Genomic DNA, 14,769 nt, shown 5'->3' with positions numbered 1-14,769 from the left:
GGACAGTATTGATCTCAAAACAACGCCTAGGACGGACAAAAATGCTGCGGAGATCACTGGGTGAGTCGTCAGATCATAATTAATGTGAGGAGAGGGCTGCAGGTTAAAAAAAAAATGAAATTCTCCTTTAATGAATACCATAAGGTTTATTTTCAGATGGGGAGAGAAATCAGATTTTACCTCAAATCCAAGGGGGAGGGGGAAAGACCTGTGTTTGAGGTCTCCGCAGAAGGAATATAGTAATGGTGTGTGGGTGTGTGTAGGAGAGAGATAATTTTTGCAGTTTATTTGTTTGTTTGCTTGTTTATTCTTTGCGGGATATCACACAAGGGTTTAATTCTGTCTTTTTGTGTGTTTTCCCTGTCCTCAAGAGGGTCGGCTTTGTTTTGTTTTGTTTGTACACTTGCATAATTTGGTTTTGATCTGTTAATTAGAGTAAGCTTATAGTAAGATGTGCTTTTGTTATGAAGGGTTGTATAAATAACCTCACTGACTGGACTTTTATGACTTTCACTCATACATAAAAGTGTAACAATGTCAATTTGTTTCCTTTTGACAGACATTGTGACAAACTGAATTTTCAGACATTACAAACATTGTCTCGCAAGATTAAGAAGCTGTAGTGATCAACAACAGGTCAAGTCCACTGAGTCCATAAAAACAAAAGTTGAAAAGCCGTCTTCGTTTTAGACAAACGTAGCTTGTTGTGTGAATGTTCAGCGGGAAGAAAACACATGTTCTTTCTCCTCAGCCCCAGTATCATGCAAAGTCAATAAACAGAGGAGAGTGAGATAATGAAAGTCATTGTGAATTGTGTGTGTGTGTGTGTGTGTGTGTGTGTGTGTGTGTGTGTGTGTGTGTGTGTGTGTGTGTGTGTGTGTGTGTGTGTGTGTGTGTGTGTGTGTGTGTGTGTGTGTGAGAGAGAGAGTGTTGGATGACACAAGGCCATTGTTGGACAAGAAAACACAAACCCACAGCAATGAAACCGGCAGGCAGCAGTTGAAGAAACACAGAGGTAGCCATAGAACTCGAGATTCAGTAGGTGCCACCTACTAGTTGCTGGATGGCAACTCATATGGTAATGACACGTACTGTAATAGGTGTACACGGCACGCCTAACACAAAGAATAAAGAGTAGACTTCCTTACTTTTCTTGACATCAAAATGTAATTTGTAACGTATTCTATAGTTTTAGAATACTCAAGTTAAACAACCTACTCCGAATATTTAGGATTACTTTTAGAATACTTCAAAATAGTCTTGCTGAGTTTGTCTGTGTCACTCTGAAATGTGTTTAGTTAGGAATGACCTTGTATACTGTCTTAAGAGGAAAGGTTATGCAAGTAGGCTATGTAAACTCATCTGTGCCACACAGATATAGCAGCAGGGCTGCCGGGAGGCAGGTACACTTGAATTTTAGAGCAAATAAAACAAAACAAATAAAATTATTCCCTTCAGGTATTCTATTTTTAAATAAAGTAACTGTATTCAGAATGCCACCAATTTAAATGTAACTGTAATGGAATACTATCTCTACTACCGGTACTTGTTTTCGGTTGGCCATGCCAAAGGCAGGGTTGGGCCCCCCGGTGGTTGCCGGCCTCTTTGATCAGGGGTCAGAAAAGGGGCCTTTGTTTGATCATAAGGGCATGAAAGATAGGGCCTGTGGTTATTTGATTCAATCAAATCATCACTCATATTTTGCATTTTAAATACTGTATTCTGAATACATGTACCGGTATTCCGTTACTCCACAACCCTGCACACAATGATGCGTATTGCTTATCCACTCCCAATGATTGAAGTTTTGTTGGAAAGCTTGGGTTAAGATGATTCTTTTTCCACACTTGATCTAGCCACTGGATATTTGCAGCTGGAGGTTTTTCTCACAGACATAGAAAAAACAGCTTTTACCATGGCTTTATTCAAGTTTACCAGGATGCCCTTTGGCCTGTTTACTGTAATAAACCGGTTATATTTCAAGGACTCATGCACGTATGTCTTTATTTATTTACTTAGATTATGTGATAATATTCTCCCTACCCAGACGTTGACACTCACTTGTTCCATTTGGGTCATGAAATCATGAAAACTGCTCAGGGGGCACTAATAATTGCAACTCTTTCACTCAATTTCTTATCTGTAATGTTATACTCTTCAAAAGGTGGGTTATCATTTATTGCATTGCTATTCTATGATTTTCTCTTGCAGTTTTCTAAGCAAAATGTCATAGCCCTGAAAAGGGGAGACCAGAAGGCCCCGCCTGAAGATCTAAGGCTATGTACTGGCTCATATGGGGTCAACATGCTAGCTTGGATCCACCCTCAAACATGCTTAAAAGTGATCAGTACATTTTTTTAAATCAATTTTAAACTAAACAGGGAGCCAATGGAGGGAAGGAGTTAAGCACTCATTCCCTTTTTTCAAATGTCTTGTTGTGGAAACTTTTTTTGATGATGTACTGGCCATTTGGGGAGTCACGGCTGAACAACTGAATACATTTCACATACTGCTAAATGAGTTATCTTCTCACCTACATTTTACTGTGAGTTCGATGAGAAAAAAATGTTTTCTTGATCTATGGATCATAAAGGAAGGTAACAAGCTGTATACGGATCTGTACACTAAGCCGACAGACCGCAATACATTATCGAGTGCTGACAGCCACCTTCTCCCATTGAAAAATAGCTTAACATACAGTCAATTATGTTGTGTGAAACACATCTGCACTAAAGACACTGACTTTGAGCGTAATGTGTCTAAAATTATGTTGAAATTTGAAACAAGAGGTTGTAAAAGGGAAGACTCTTGAAGAGACTAAATCAAAAACTTCTCAAAAAACAGGAGAGACTTTCTAAAACCTAGTTCAAAAAAGAAATCCAATGTAATTGTTTTCAGCACTAAGTACATCAAGTGTGCTGAACAGTTTAAAGGAGTTCTTATGAAGCATGGCATATATTGAATTCTGATAAGTACATTAAACACTTATGAAGAGCCCCCTCTTGTGGTTTTTAAACAAGGCCGCAACTTAAGTGATATGTGCACTGCCTCAGATCTTCCTCCTACTCCTACTTCTTCTCAAACTCTGTTAAAACCTATTCCTAATGGCAACTATAAATGTGGCGCATTTGTGCAGTGCAACAGCACTAAGAAATGGATGCTTAGGTCTTCAAGTTTCATATACAATTCTTCACTCTGGCTTTAAAAATGATCCCGCTACGGCCTCTGTAAGACAAATGTGGCCGGTGCCACCCTCTAGACACAGCCCTGAAAGGGTTAATATTCAATCATTTGGAATCAAATACATTGTACATTACCTCCTTCATGAATGAATGAACACGATTAAACAATGGTTAACGCAAATATGATGCATTTGATTTTGAGTATTTTGCATGAAATCTCATAAATCCCTATTTTTCTGGGATCTTGGGCATAAAGGGGTTAATATCTGAACATGCTCGGGATATCACCGGGCACCCTCCTGTATTTTGAATAGCTACCCCCAAGCTACAAGAATGAGCAGAGAAAAAAACACTTCTGCCGGTGAAATAAGGATAATCGAAAATAGCAGCCTAATGCTCCTGGACTAAGTTATTTCTAGCTTTCAAGCATGAATGAATTGCCACACGTGTTGAGATCAGATTAATCTGATTTTAGAGTTGGCAAAAAGGCACAATGTGATTGTTGCCACAACTAACGGAGACTATTGCTGACTATACCAACTACGTGTTTTTCTTTCTTTCTCCTCCACTGGATCAGATGGACATTTCATTGCTCTATGGTCTTTATCTCCCTCTCTGGATAAAATGGCATCTCCAGAATAGTTTGGTTCTTCTCTGATGTCAGCACACCTTCACCCAGGGAGTCATGGATCCTCTGCCATGAGTCCAGCTCTGAGCGCCAAAGTGCAGCTCTGGCTCTGATGCACTGTGAGACATCACTCTTGCTGCCTTTGGCCAGACTGATGCTGTCTTTGCAGATGAAGAAGATGTCCCAGCCAATGAAAAGGGCATTGAGCGTGATGAAACCAGCTCTGGCTGACTTGGAGAGGGCAAGAGGACCTTTGGCTGCCGCCTGTCCATCTGGCAAGGCTGAGGCCACCTTGGGCACATTACGCAATGCTTTACCTTCCTGAATCGCCAACTTCCCAGCACGTGTAATCAGCTCTTCAGGTTTCAACATCTTCACAGCAGAGATGCCATCAACAATGGAATCAATGTCTTTTCCAATAGCACCTGCTTTAGTAAACACCTCCTCGAGACGATCCTGGAGACTCTGCACATCCTCCATAAAGCTTTGGAAGACTTCGCTGGCTTTCTTTTGGTGTTTATAATTGACTCCAATCTCTGTGCCTGCAGTGACTGCGCTGTTGACTGCGCTGGTAATTCCCAGTCCAACTCCAGTCATGGTCAGTGCTAAAGACACCCCAGCTGTTAAAGGGACTAACACCAGCCCAACGATGGAAATCACACCTGCAATCACCCCCACCGAGCTGCCTGCCACACTGGAGATCTTCGCCCCCATCTTCATCCTGTCCAGTTGGACAGCACTTTCCTCCAGGTCGGTTAGAAACTCAAGCATCCTGGGTTGTCGCTGGCTGAACTCACTGATGAAGCCAGAACCTGACCCGTCCTGGAACAAGAACACAAGCCTAAAGTCCTGGTCCATCCTGACAAAGAGAAGAGAAGAGGATCATTTTCATTCATTAAATTCGATACCAGTGCTTCGACATGCTTATATCACTATTGAAATGTTAGGCAAGCTGCTATTTTATGCAGTGGTGTGTCCAGGTTGGACACTGGGGTGGCCGAGGTGGGGCACAGACTCAAGCAAGGGTGGAACTGAGTGGCATTTAGGAAGGATGTAGGCAGGCAGGCTGCACTGCTGTGTGGGTGTTGAAAGGAACTGTTTGAATTGCTTTTTAGATTCAACTGTTGGATTGTTTTTGCCTTATGTGTTTATAGCCGACCTGTTGGACAGCAGCGCTCACTATCTGGAGGTATGACATTTTGAGCAAAAGGCTACAGATGAGTTATAAGGCATCACTGTCTACTGTATGCATGTACAAATGTAGGCTACTCTTGGTTTTTACCTTCAGGTGCATTTATCTTTGCCATTCAGTTTAGTCAGGCTTTTTTCTTTCTTTCTTTTGGGGGCGGGGGGGGGGGGGGGGGGGCAATTTGGTCTTCCCTTTGCTGGCTTGATGGTAATCTCATCAGCCAATCAGGATTCTGGGGTGGCCAATCATACTTGCCCTTGATGTTATGCAGATTAATGGAGAGCCAAAGTCACGCCCACTTCCGGCATACAAACCAAGCGATTTCATCCACCATTTATTTTAACAGACATTTCGTAAAATGCTAAAAATAAATAGTTTTACTTGGTCAAACCAAGCGATTCAGCTATATTTAGAATTAGGTTTGGGTACCTAATTGCAATGCAGATTTAGGTACCTCATTTACAGTAGGTCCCATGCCCGAGCTCTGCCAGAGCTAAAAGATACTTGAAAATGTTTGTTTACGTTTGAAGGGTCCTAAAAAAGTTGCATAGTATACCTTTAATGGAAACAGATTAAACATTAAAATGCAGCTCAATCAATTTTATATTTTTGTATTTATGTTTAAAGATATAGTGAGGTATAAACAAAGGAGTCAATCATGGTGACCAGATTAGCATAAACAATAATTGATCATACATGAATAATGGTTACCTGATTTCAACAAGCTGATTGATATGACAAAGCATACTTTGCATGTCATCTTCAGACAAATCCTCAGTTAGGTGAACCACTGTTTCATTAGTCGTCTTCTGCCAAAAGTCACTGATAGAGCTGTGAATGGAATTAGACCGTTTCTAGATATTGTGTAGTTTCTTTTGTATAATTTGTATCTTATTTCAGGGAAAACTGAAAGCATGAACTGTCAACTTACCTTTTCTCTATCTTGTCACAGATTTTCTGAGTGAGGCATATGTATTTGTCCAACTGAAATGCCAGCACTTGCACATTGTGAAGGCTGGGCAGGAAGAAGACACTTGCATCTCTCTTAAACTCGAGGAGCAGCGGGCAGATCAGCCTTGCAGCAGTGATGACAGCCTGAACACTGGCATGGCTGATCCTTCGGGGCAACTGAAGGACCTGGTTCTTCTCCATAAACACATGCAGCGAGGTGACCGCCAGCCTCTCCACAGCATCCAGGAAGTAGTCAAGCTTCTCCAAGCCTCCCAGAGTATTCTTCAACACAACAGCCAGCTCCTTCTCCAGCTCTTCTCGCCTGCTGTCTGCAGTCAGGCTCAGCTTGCTCTTTGTGTATTCTAACAGGGCCTCAGCTGTGTTCTCAGACTTCTTCACATGGTCGAAGCTCAGGTCGATTCTGTCATCCCTGTCTTTGATGTCCATCATCATGTTCACCTCTGTCTCCCTCTGCAGAATCCATTTAGGGAGCATGTCACTGAATTCTCTCACTGTGTCAATGTGGCTGAGGGTATCTGAGGCGTACCGGCACAAAGCCTCCTGCAGTTCCTCTCTGCAACACAAACGAAAACAACATTATTGAATTAACTTTTGAAAACTAAGTTTTAAAACGTGACTCTGGTCATTTTCGTAGGCAGGTCCCATGCACTGCTTTGTGGGTGCTGAAAGGAAGTGTCTTAATTGCTTTTGGGTTCACCTGTTGAAGATTGTGTTTGTCATACTGTAGGTGTTTGTTTATACTGTAGCTGCGTAGCACATCTGTTGGACAGCAGCACTCCCGGCTATCTGGAGGCAGGCTCGAATCATCAAGTTAGAGACCCCTGGGCAGTGGGCACAAATGTTTGATAGGCCCCGCACATGCCAACTTGGTTTGGTGTGATGCCACATTATGTTCCTAAGTAGATCCCTTATTTGTGCATAATTCCCACAATGCTTTGGATGCATCTGACTGCACGGAAACTCCAAAACATGTGGATGACCTTAATCTACCTTAATGTCTGCATTATTGAAGAATCGTTCCATCTATGAGTAGAATAAGGTCAAAGAAACGACTTGCATCTTGACAGATGCTTTCTGTTGACACCCACCCAATTAGAGAATGTGCTACGCAGGGTATGTGATGGATTAATGGATGCATCCCATTATAACGCCCCAACATATAGGCTTCCAAAAAATGGCTTTGTCCATATTATTTACTCTCGATGACCTGTACACACACACACACACACACACACACACACACACACACACACACACACACACACACACACACACACACACACACACACACACACACACACACCACACACACACACACATATAGGCTTCCAAAAAATGGCTTTGTCCATATTATTTACTCTCGATGACCTGTACACACACACACACACACACACACACACACACACACACACCACACACACCACACACACTCACACTCACACACACTCACTCACCTAGCTTCCTCCTCACTGTCAGGTCCAGCTTGAAAGCTCCTTTGCATCTTGGAGGGTGTTCCGCTGCTTCGCTGTGCTTCTCCTGTGGTCTCCATGTTTCTAGAGAGCAGCAGTGAAGTCAACAGTCAGTTTCTGGTTTGAGGAACACTGCCAACACAAACGTTTGTGAAATGAGCCTGAACCCTGAAGCTCAGATCATTAATCCAGTTCAGATCAGGTCCCTCCTCCAAAAGGATTCTGGACTGAATATTTTCAGCTGTTGGTCACATGACATGGATTGCTAGCAATAGCAACAGCATAACAGGTTGCAAACTGTCACACCTTTACCTTTGTGTTGTTTCTGTGTCTGAGGTTTTGTAGCCGGGTGCCGGGCGTTTCACAGCTGATTCTTATGGCTGGATGCTGCTGCTGTGGGTTCACATCGATTTAGACCAGACAGGAGACCGGTTGCAAATCTTCCCTGTAAGGTTTTTGTGTTCATTTATCTTTTATTAGTTGTATAGCCTTCAATTTACCTCATTAAGTCATGAAAGCACTCTTTCATCATCTGGAACTGATTCCTCAGTGACTCCATCAAGGCGCAGGAGAGGCTGAGGCTAGTGCTTAGTGCATGGCATGGCCACCAGGAAACCCCAGGACTTTAAGCTCTATCTGGGTAATGAGGAGAAGAGGCGGCAGCTCTGCCAGTTGATGCTCTGGGGGAGTAAGGAGGTAGCATCCTGGCTGGCAGAGTGCGAGACAGCTGCTCTCATCGTAGAGGGAACAGCTCATCAGCTAATGTCATAGATGGAGAAATTGATTGACCCTTACCTAGGAAACCTCAATGAGGTCTTGTGTTAGCAGGTTGTTTGCCAAGAATATAAGCTACAATGCATTGGAGTGTTTTGTGCCATTTCAGAGCGAGGTCACTGAGATCCGTGCCCTCCAGTCAGACCAGGAGACAAACCCTCGAGTTGTGCACTACCTACATGGTAAATGGACTGCATTTATAGAGCGCTTTTATCCAAAGCGCTTTACAATGTACTTACATTCACCCATTCACACACCGAAGGCAGGGTGCTGGCAGAGCCATCGGGAGCAATTTGGGGTTCAGTGCCTTGCCCAAGGACACTTCGACATGCGGACTGGAGGAGCCGGGGATCGAACCACCAACCTTCTGATTAGTGGAGAACCTGCTCTACCTCCTGAGCCACAGCCACCCTACATCATGCTGTCAAGCTGGGATTCAAGTCAGCAGTAGTGAGGACCCCGGACACAGACATATTCTTCATTCTACTGCATCACACTGACACCATCAACCTTGTCATCTCCCTTGACACTGGCATGGGCAGGCACCGTCAGCTGGTCAATGTCACAGAGCTGGCCACCTCTGTTGGGCAGCTGTATGACCAGCACCCTGTGTTCAGTGGTGAGGATTGTACCAGTGCCTTCAAGGGCAAGGTAGCACCGCTGAAAAAGCTGCAGAAGAACCCGACATTTCAAAAGGCTTTCAGACTGGTGGATGAATTTGAATCTATATGTTGGCATGTTATGTATATTGAATAGAATGCAAGATTTTGAGAGAGCAAACAGTTTTTTTACAGTCAGCTGGGCACTGAGTGGAAGGTGAAGTCAGAAGTGCAGGAACAGCAGGAGGGTTTCACATGTATGATGTATGTATGGGCAAGCATGTGAGACGTCAATGAACCTGGCCAGGAGCAAGACGCTCAAAAAAATTGTTGGAGGAGACGAGACACTCAGCAACAAGTCAAGGGTTGATTTTCATCACCTGCCTGCCTGCCAAGGCCAAGGTTCACTCACCCTCCACATCCAGCAGGTGAGACAGAGTGACCACAAGCGGGCTACTGAGCCAATCTTGGAGGCCTAAACCCTTTGACAAAGGGGAGGGGTGGGAGAAGACGGAGGAAGGATTTTGGAGCCTGTCTGGTCTTGTGGTCCAATTCTGCCCCACTCATTGACGTGTTGTTGGCTGCTGGCAGGCGCGGACTGCATAATCGGGCACGTCGGGCAAATGCCCGGTGGCCTGGCTTGGCCTGGCCTGAAAAAAAAAAAAAAAAAAAAAAAAATTGGTGCTCGCAGTCAGGCCACTCACTGAACAGCAGGCCAGGCGCCGCCTACTGGTTTACTAGTGGTTTTATTACTTTATTCAGGGTTAAAGTGGGTGCATCTCATTGTAAAATTGGACTCGGCCCAAATTGGGCTTCAAACGGCCCAAATCTGGCTACAAACGACCCAAATTGGGCTTCAAATGGCCCAAATCTGGCTTCAAATGGCCCAAATTGGGCTTGAAACGGCCCAAATTGGGCTTCAAATGGCCCAAATTTTTCGCCGCCGCCCTTTGGATGCCGGCACGCGCGTCCACCCGTATCGGCCTGGCCTGCTTGGTATCTAATGCCCGGCCTGAATTAGGATCCCAGTCCGCCCCTGGCTGCTGGGGTCATCAGTGAAGATGATGAGGTGGAGATTGATGATGAGATGGACGATGATGATAATTGAAACGGGTTTTGATTACCTTTGCTTTCAATTTGCTAGCATTATCAGATTATGAGCCTAAAATTTGTTATTTTCCTGTTTTTCACCAATAAAGAGTGGTTGTACCATGACCTTTCCATTTGATTTTTGGTGTCAAAATTATATGAAAAAGTGGGTTAATTTGTCTTTATATGTTGTCTGGTGCAGAAGTTATGAAAATCTGCGTTTTTCGTCATCAATTCAAGATGGCCACCAAACGACCCCCATGGGACATTATTTGACCTTGGCAACATGAAAAATTCATAACTATACACCATTTGGTTCTAAAAAACTAGGTTACAAAAAAACTGTCACGCGGTGCATGGGAACCTATGCTAGACTAATAACTTCCAGATAGGTCTTTTTATCAGGTTTATGTTTGGAGAAAGCCAAAGGTATCAATCCATAATGTAATGTCTGTTGCCAAACATGGTGGTGGATCTGTAATGGTACAGTATGGCGCCATCTGCTGGGAGTTATTTTACAGGACCAGGAGCACCCTAGGGCAGTGGCTCTCAAACTTTTTCATGTCAAGGAGCCCTAAACTGACACAAAGTAAGACCATGGACCAGGATTTGATCAGATTTTATCCCAGGGTCCCCGATCTGATAGGATTTTTACTTTTAGATGTTTTATAACAGAAAGTGTATAACTGTCATACAGTTGAGAGTTGATTTGAGTTAGGTTGTGGACCAATGATATAATTTGTGCATGAATGACATCACTAGTCCACAACTTCACTCAAATCAACTCTCAATAACTGTCGAACTAAATGAATGACTTCAAAACTGTTTATAGTTTTCTGATAATATACTACTAATGATATGATCTAATGATATAAAGCTGGTTTGAAAACCGGCCGAGTGTTCCTTTAAGGAGGGAAGCTTCTGTATGTAAGCTCTAAAACCTAGTTGAAATTTCTTAAAGATGTTTTGACACAAAAGCAGGGTTGATACATGCTCCAAAACCTTTGATAAAAATGGAAGTTTAGAAATGGGCCTAAAATTGTTAAGAATGGAGAGATGATTTGGTTTCTTTAAAATAAGTTGGATCACATGTTTAAAAACATAGGAAAAATGTCTCTAAAGAGCTAATAACCGATAAAATGTGCCCCAACTGTGTTAATAACCTCTTGAAGAAATTTATTAAGGATCATATCAAGGATGCACGTGGCTGATTTAATGTGGCATATAGTTTCAAATAAAAATGACAGTGATAGTGAGCCCTATTGGCATGTACTGTATAACTCTAGTGAGTGAGTGTACACAATAATAACCTGTAGTACCTATTCCTGTGACTTATGATCAAGAGAGATCTCATAATTTTACGACATTATGACCTTTGAATAAAATATGTACAAAAAACATACAAAAGTCTGCTAATGTAGGCTACAACTTTGTGTTGCTCACCTGTTTCAGAGCCAATACTTTTCAATTTGTCACATCTGAGTACAATCCTCAGTCAAAGTATGTACTGTATCATTGAATGACAAGGCATATATAGTGAAACAAGCTTCATTATGACAAAAGGAGTATAACATAAGATTAGGAAAAAATACAATGGACATTTGATCATTAGAGTGAATTGAGTAAAATGGTTATGGTATGTATGAGAATCACAGGTAAGTTAATGAAGAATTCCCCAGAGACATTTTGATGCCACAACGGATTATCCTAAGTGATTTCTAAGTATAAGCATGAATGAATTGCCACACATGTTAACATCAGATTGGTCTAAATATGATTTGAGAGGTAGCAAAAAGGCACAATGTGATTGTTGCCACAAATAATAACAGAGATAGCAATAATCTAATCAACGACTGTGCTACTGTATAATGCAAAGCTATTTTTCTTTCAGTTTCTCCTCCACTGGATCAGACCCTAACCCTAACCCCCTAACGCTGTGTTTTTGCATCTCCTCTGGATAAAATGGCATCTCCAGAATAGTTTGGTTCTTCTCTGATGTCAGCACGCCTTCACCCAGGGAGTCATGGATCCTCTGCCATGAGTCCAGCTCTGAGCGCCAAAGTGCAGCTCTGGCTCTGATGCACTGTGAGACATCACTCTTGCTGCCTTTGGCCAGACTGATGCTGTCTTTGCAGATGAAGAAGATGTCCAAGCCAATGAAAAGGGCATTGAGCGTGATGAAACCAACTCTGGCTGACTTGGAGAGGGCAAGAGGACCTTTGGCCACTGCCTGTCCTATATCTGGGATGTCTGAGGCTACCTTGGGCACGTTACTTAATGCTTTACCTTCCTGGACCAGCACCTTGCTAGCACTTGTAATCATCACCTCTTCAGTTTTCAACATCTTCACAGCAGAGACGCCATCAACGAAGGCATCAATGCCTTTTCCAATAGCACCAGCATTAGTAAGCACCTTGCCTACACCCAGGGCCACATCCACATTACTCACTTCCACTCTGGTGCCCGTTTGACTGGACACCTCCTCGAGACGATCCTGGAGACTCTGCACATCCTCCATAAAGCTTTGAAAGACTTCACTGGCTTTCGTTTGGTGTTTACGATTGACTCCAATCTCTGTGCCTGCAGTGACTGCGCTGTTGACTCCGCTGGTAATTCCCAGTCCAACCCCAGTCATGGTCAGTGCTAAAGACACCCCAGCTGTTACGGGGGCTAACGCCAGCCCAATGATGGTAAGCACACCTCCAATCACCCCCACCGAGCTGCCTGCCACACTGGAGATCTTCGCCCCCATCTTCATCCTGTCCAGTTGGACAGCGCTTTCCTCCAGGTCGGTTAGAAACTCAAGCATCCTGGGTTGTCGCTGGCTGAACTCACTGATGAAGCCAGAACCTGACCCGTCCTGGAACAAGAACACAAGCCTAAAGTCCTGGTCCATCCTGACAAAGAGAAAATAGATTGGAGGAGAAAGGCAGGCATTCATTTCATTCAATACCAGTGCTTTGACATGTACAGAAACTTATATCATTATTGAAACTAGAAATATTGCATGCTTCGCGCACTCATTCCTAGCATGCCTCGCTGCCTCGCGCAGGCATGATAGCACTGTGAATAACTGTGCTGGAACAAGATGGCCCAACCAGATCATACATGAGTAATGCTTACCTGATTTCAACAAGCTGATTGATATGACAAAGCATACTTTGCATGTCATCTTCAGACAAATCCTCAGTTAGGTGAACCACTGTTTCATTAGTCGTCTTCTGCCAAAAGTCACTGATAGAGCTGTGAATGGAATTAGACCGTTTCTAGATATTGTGTAGTTTCTTTTGTATAATTTGTATATTATTTCAGGGAAAACAAAGCATGAACTGTCAACTTACCTTTTCTCTATCTTGTCACAGATTTTCTGAGTGAGGCATATGTATTTGTCCAACTGAAATGCCAGCACTTGCACATTGTGAAGGCTGGGCAGGAAGAAGACACTTGCATCTCTCTTAAACTCGAGGAGCAGCGGGCAGATCAGCCTTGCAGCAGTGATGACAGCCTGAACACTGGCATGGCTGATCCTTCGGGGCAACTGAAGGACCTGGTTCTTCTCCATAAACACATGCAGCGAGGTGACCGCCAGCCTCTCCACAGCATCCAGGAAGTAGTCAAGCTTCTCCAAGCCTCCCAGAGTATTCTTCAACACAACAGCCAGCTCCTTCTCCAGCTCTTCTCGCCTGCTGTCTGCAGTCAGGCTCAGCTTGCTCTTTGTGTATTCTAACAGGGCCTCAGCTGTGTTCTCAGACTTCTTCACATGGTCGAAGCTCAGGTCGATTCTGTCATCCCTGTCTTTGATGTCCATCATCATGTTCACCTCTGTCTCCCTCTGCAGAATCCATTTAGGGAGCATGTCACTGAATTCTCTCACTGTGTCAATGTGGCTGAGGGTATCTGAGGCGTACCGGCACAAAGCCTCCTGCAGTTCCTCTCTGCAACACAAAACAACATTGTGAATTTACATTTTTTAAGTTTTAAAATGTGACTCTGGCCAGTTTTGACCTGGGCCTTGTTTCTCATGTTTTTCTATCTAACCGATTGATTCTGACCAAAATCTCACCAGTTGCTTCGAGCTGCTTGCTTGCTCGGCTCAACAATGAGTTAACTTGGACTGCATATTTTTTCGGCCTCATAAGGTAGCTAGGTTTGTGTGTGTGTGTGTGTGTGTGTGTGTGTGTGTGTGTGCATGTGTGTGTGTGTGGGAGAGAGAGGGAGGGAGGGAGAGCATAAAGTCCACTTCTACATTACTTTATTACTGCATATTTTATTGATTTATACTTTATTTTATTTAGATTATTAATATTATTATAACAATTGTTTTATGTTTTGTCTTGATTGATTTATTATTAGGCTACCATTATGAGAGATTGTTGCGCCCAAGGTTAGAATCAGAATCAGAATAACTTTATTGATCTCTGAGGCGAAATTAGGAAATTGAGTCAACTCAACTGGATACAAACTTGTGGTTTTAAAAATGCTACACTGAATGTGCTGACACTGTTCACATACCTAGACCTAACAAATAGGCTAAACATAACAAAAACATAGCCACATAGGCTTTATTTGCCAATTCCGTCATATTTTCTTGTTAATCCTGGCTCAACAGCTGTCTAAAAATGTCAAACATGGCTTACCTCGCCGCAGACACCTGTCCGTCTCTATTTGGTTTCCTGTCGTCTTCTTCTAGTGGTGTCTTCATCTTATTAGCCGCGTGGATCAAATTAATCGAGTTTCGAAATCTTACAAAACACGAACAGTGAACTGAACATAGAAGTATCAGGGAAAACCTTGACGGGTGAAAGCTCAGGCGACAGGCGCATTGAGTTTCGTTTCTTGTCAACTTCTAAACACACCTACTCCTGTG

General features: G+C 43.2%; 2 protein-coding genes across 2 annotated transcripts; both read right to left on the bottom strand.

Annotated features, from left to right (window-relative positions):
* Nucleotides 1-3,768: 3,768 nt before the first annotated feature.
* Nucleotides 3,769-7,999, bottom strand: LOC310788448 (uncharacterized protein; the record flags this gene model as incomplete). Its single annotated transcript, XM_083650002.1, has 4 exons — nucleotides 3,769-4,669; nucleotides 5,711-5,830; nucleotides 5,931-6,524; nucleotides 7,941-7,999. 4 exons carry the CDS (start codon nucleotides 7,997-7,999, stop codon nucleotides 3,769-3,771), a joined length of 1,674 nt encoding a protein of 557 aa, XP_083506128.1.
* Nucleotides 8,000-11,113: 3,114 nt separating this feature from the next.
* On the bottom strand, nucleotides 11,114-14,769 carry LOC310787561 (uncharacterized protein). Its single transcript, XM_083649018.1, has 4 exons — nucleotides 14,540-14,769; nucleotides 13,244-13,837; nucleotides 13,026-13,145; nucleotides 11,114-12,799 (listed from the first exon to the last, which is right to left on the bottom strand). Exons 1-4 carry the CDS (start codon nucleotides 14,602-14,604, stop codon nucleotides 11,779-11,781), a joined length of 1,800 nt encoding a protein of 599 aa, XP_083505144.1. The 5' UTR covers nucleotides 14,605-14,769; the 3' UTR covers nucleotides 11,114-11,778.

Source organism: Poromitra crassiceps (assembly GCF_964638095.1).
Source record: "Poromitra crassiceps genome assembly, chromosome: 13".
NCBI classification, from domain to species: Eukaryota; Metazoa; Chordata; class Actinopteri; order Beryciformes; family Melamphaidae; genus Poromitra; species Poromitra crassiceps.
The sequence above is the reverse complement of the archived record's forward strand: the minus strand, read 5'-3'. Positions and strand labels throughout refer to the sequence as shown.

Excerpts from the sequence above, each read along its gene's own strand:
- LOC310787561 (XM_083649018.1), bottom strand. The coding sequence starts at position 14,604 with ATGAAGACACCACTAGAAGAAGACGACAGGAAACCAAATAGAGACGGA. Across the intron at positions 13,838-14,539 it reads GGACAGGTGTCTGCGGCGAG|AGAGGAACTGCAGGAGGCTT; the intron begins GTAAGCCATGTT and ends TTTGTGTTGCAG. Across the intron at positions 13,146-13,243 it reads TGTGACAAGATAGAGAAAAG|CTCTATCAGTGACTTTTGGC; the intron begins GTAAGTTGACAG and ends TTCCATTCACAG.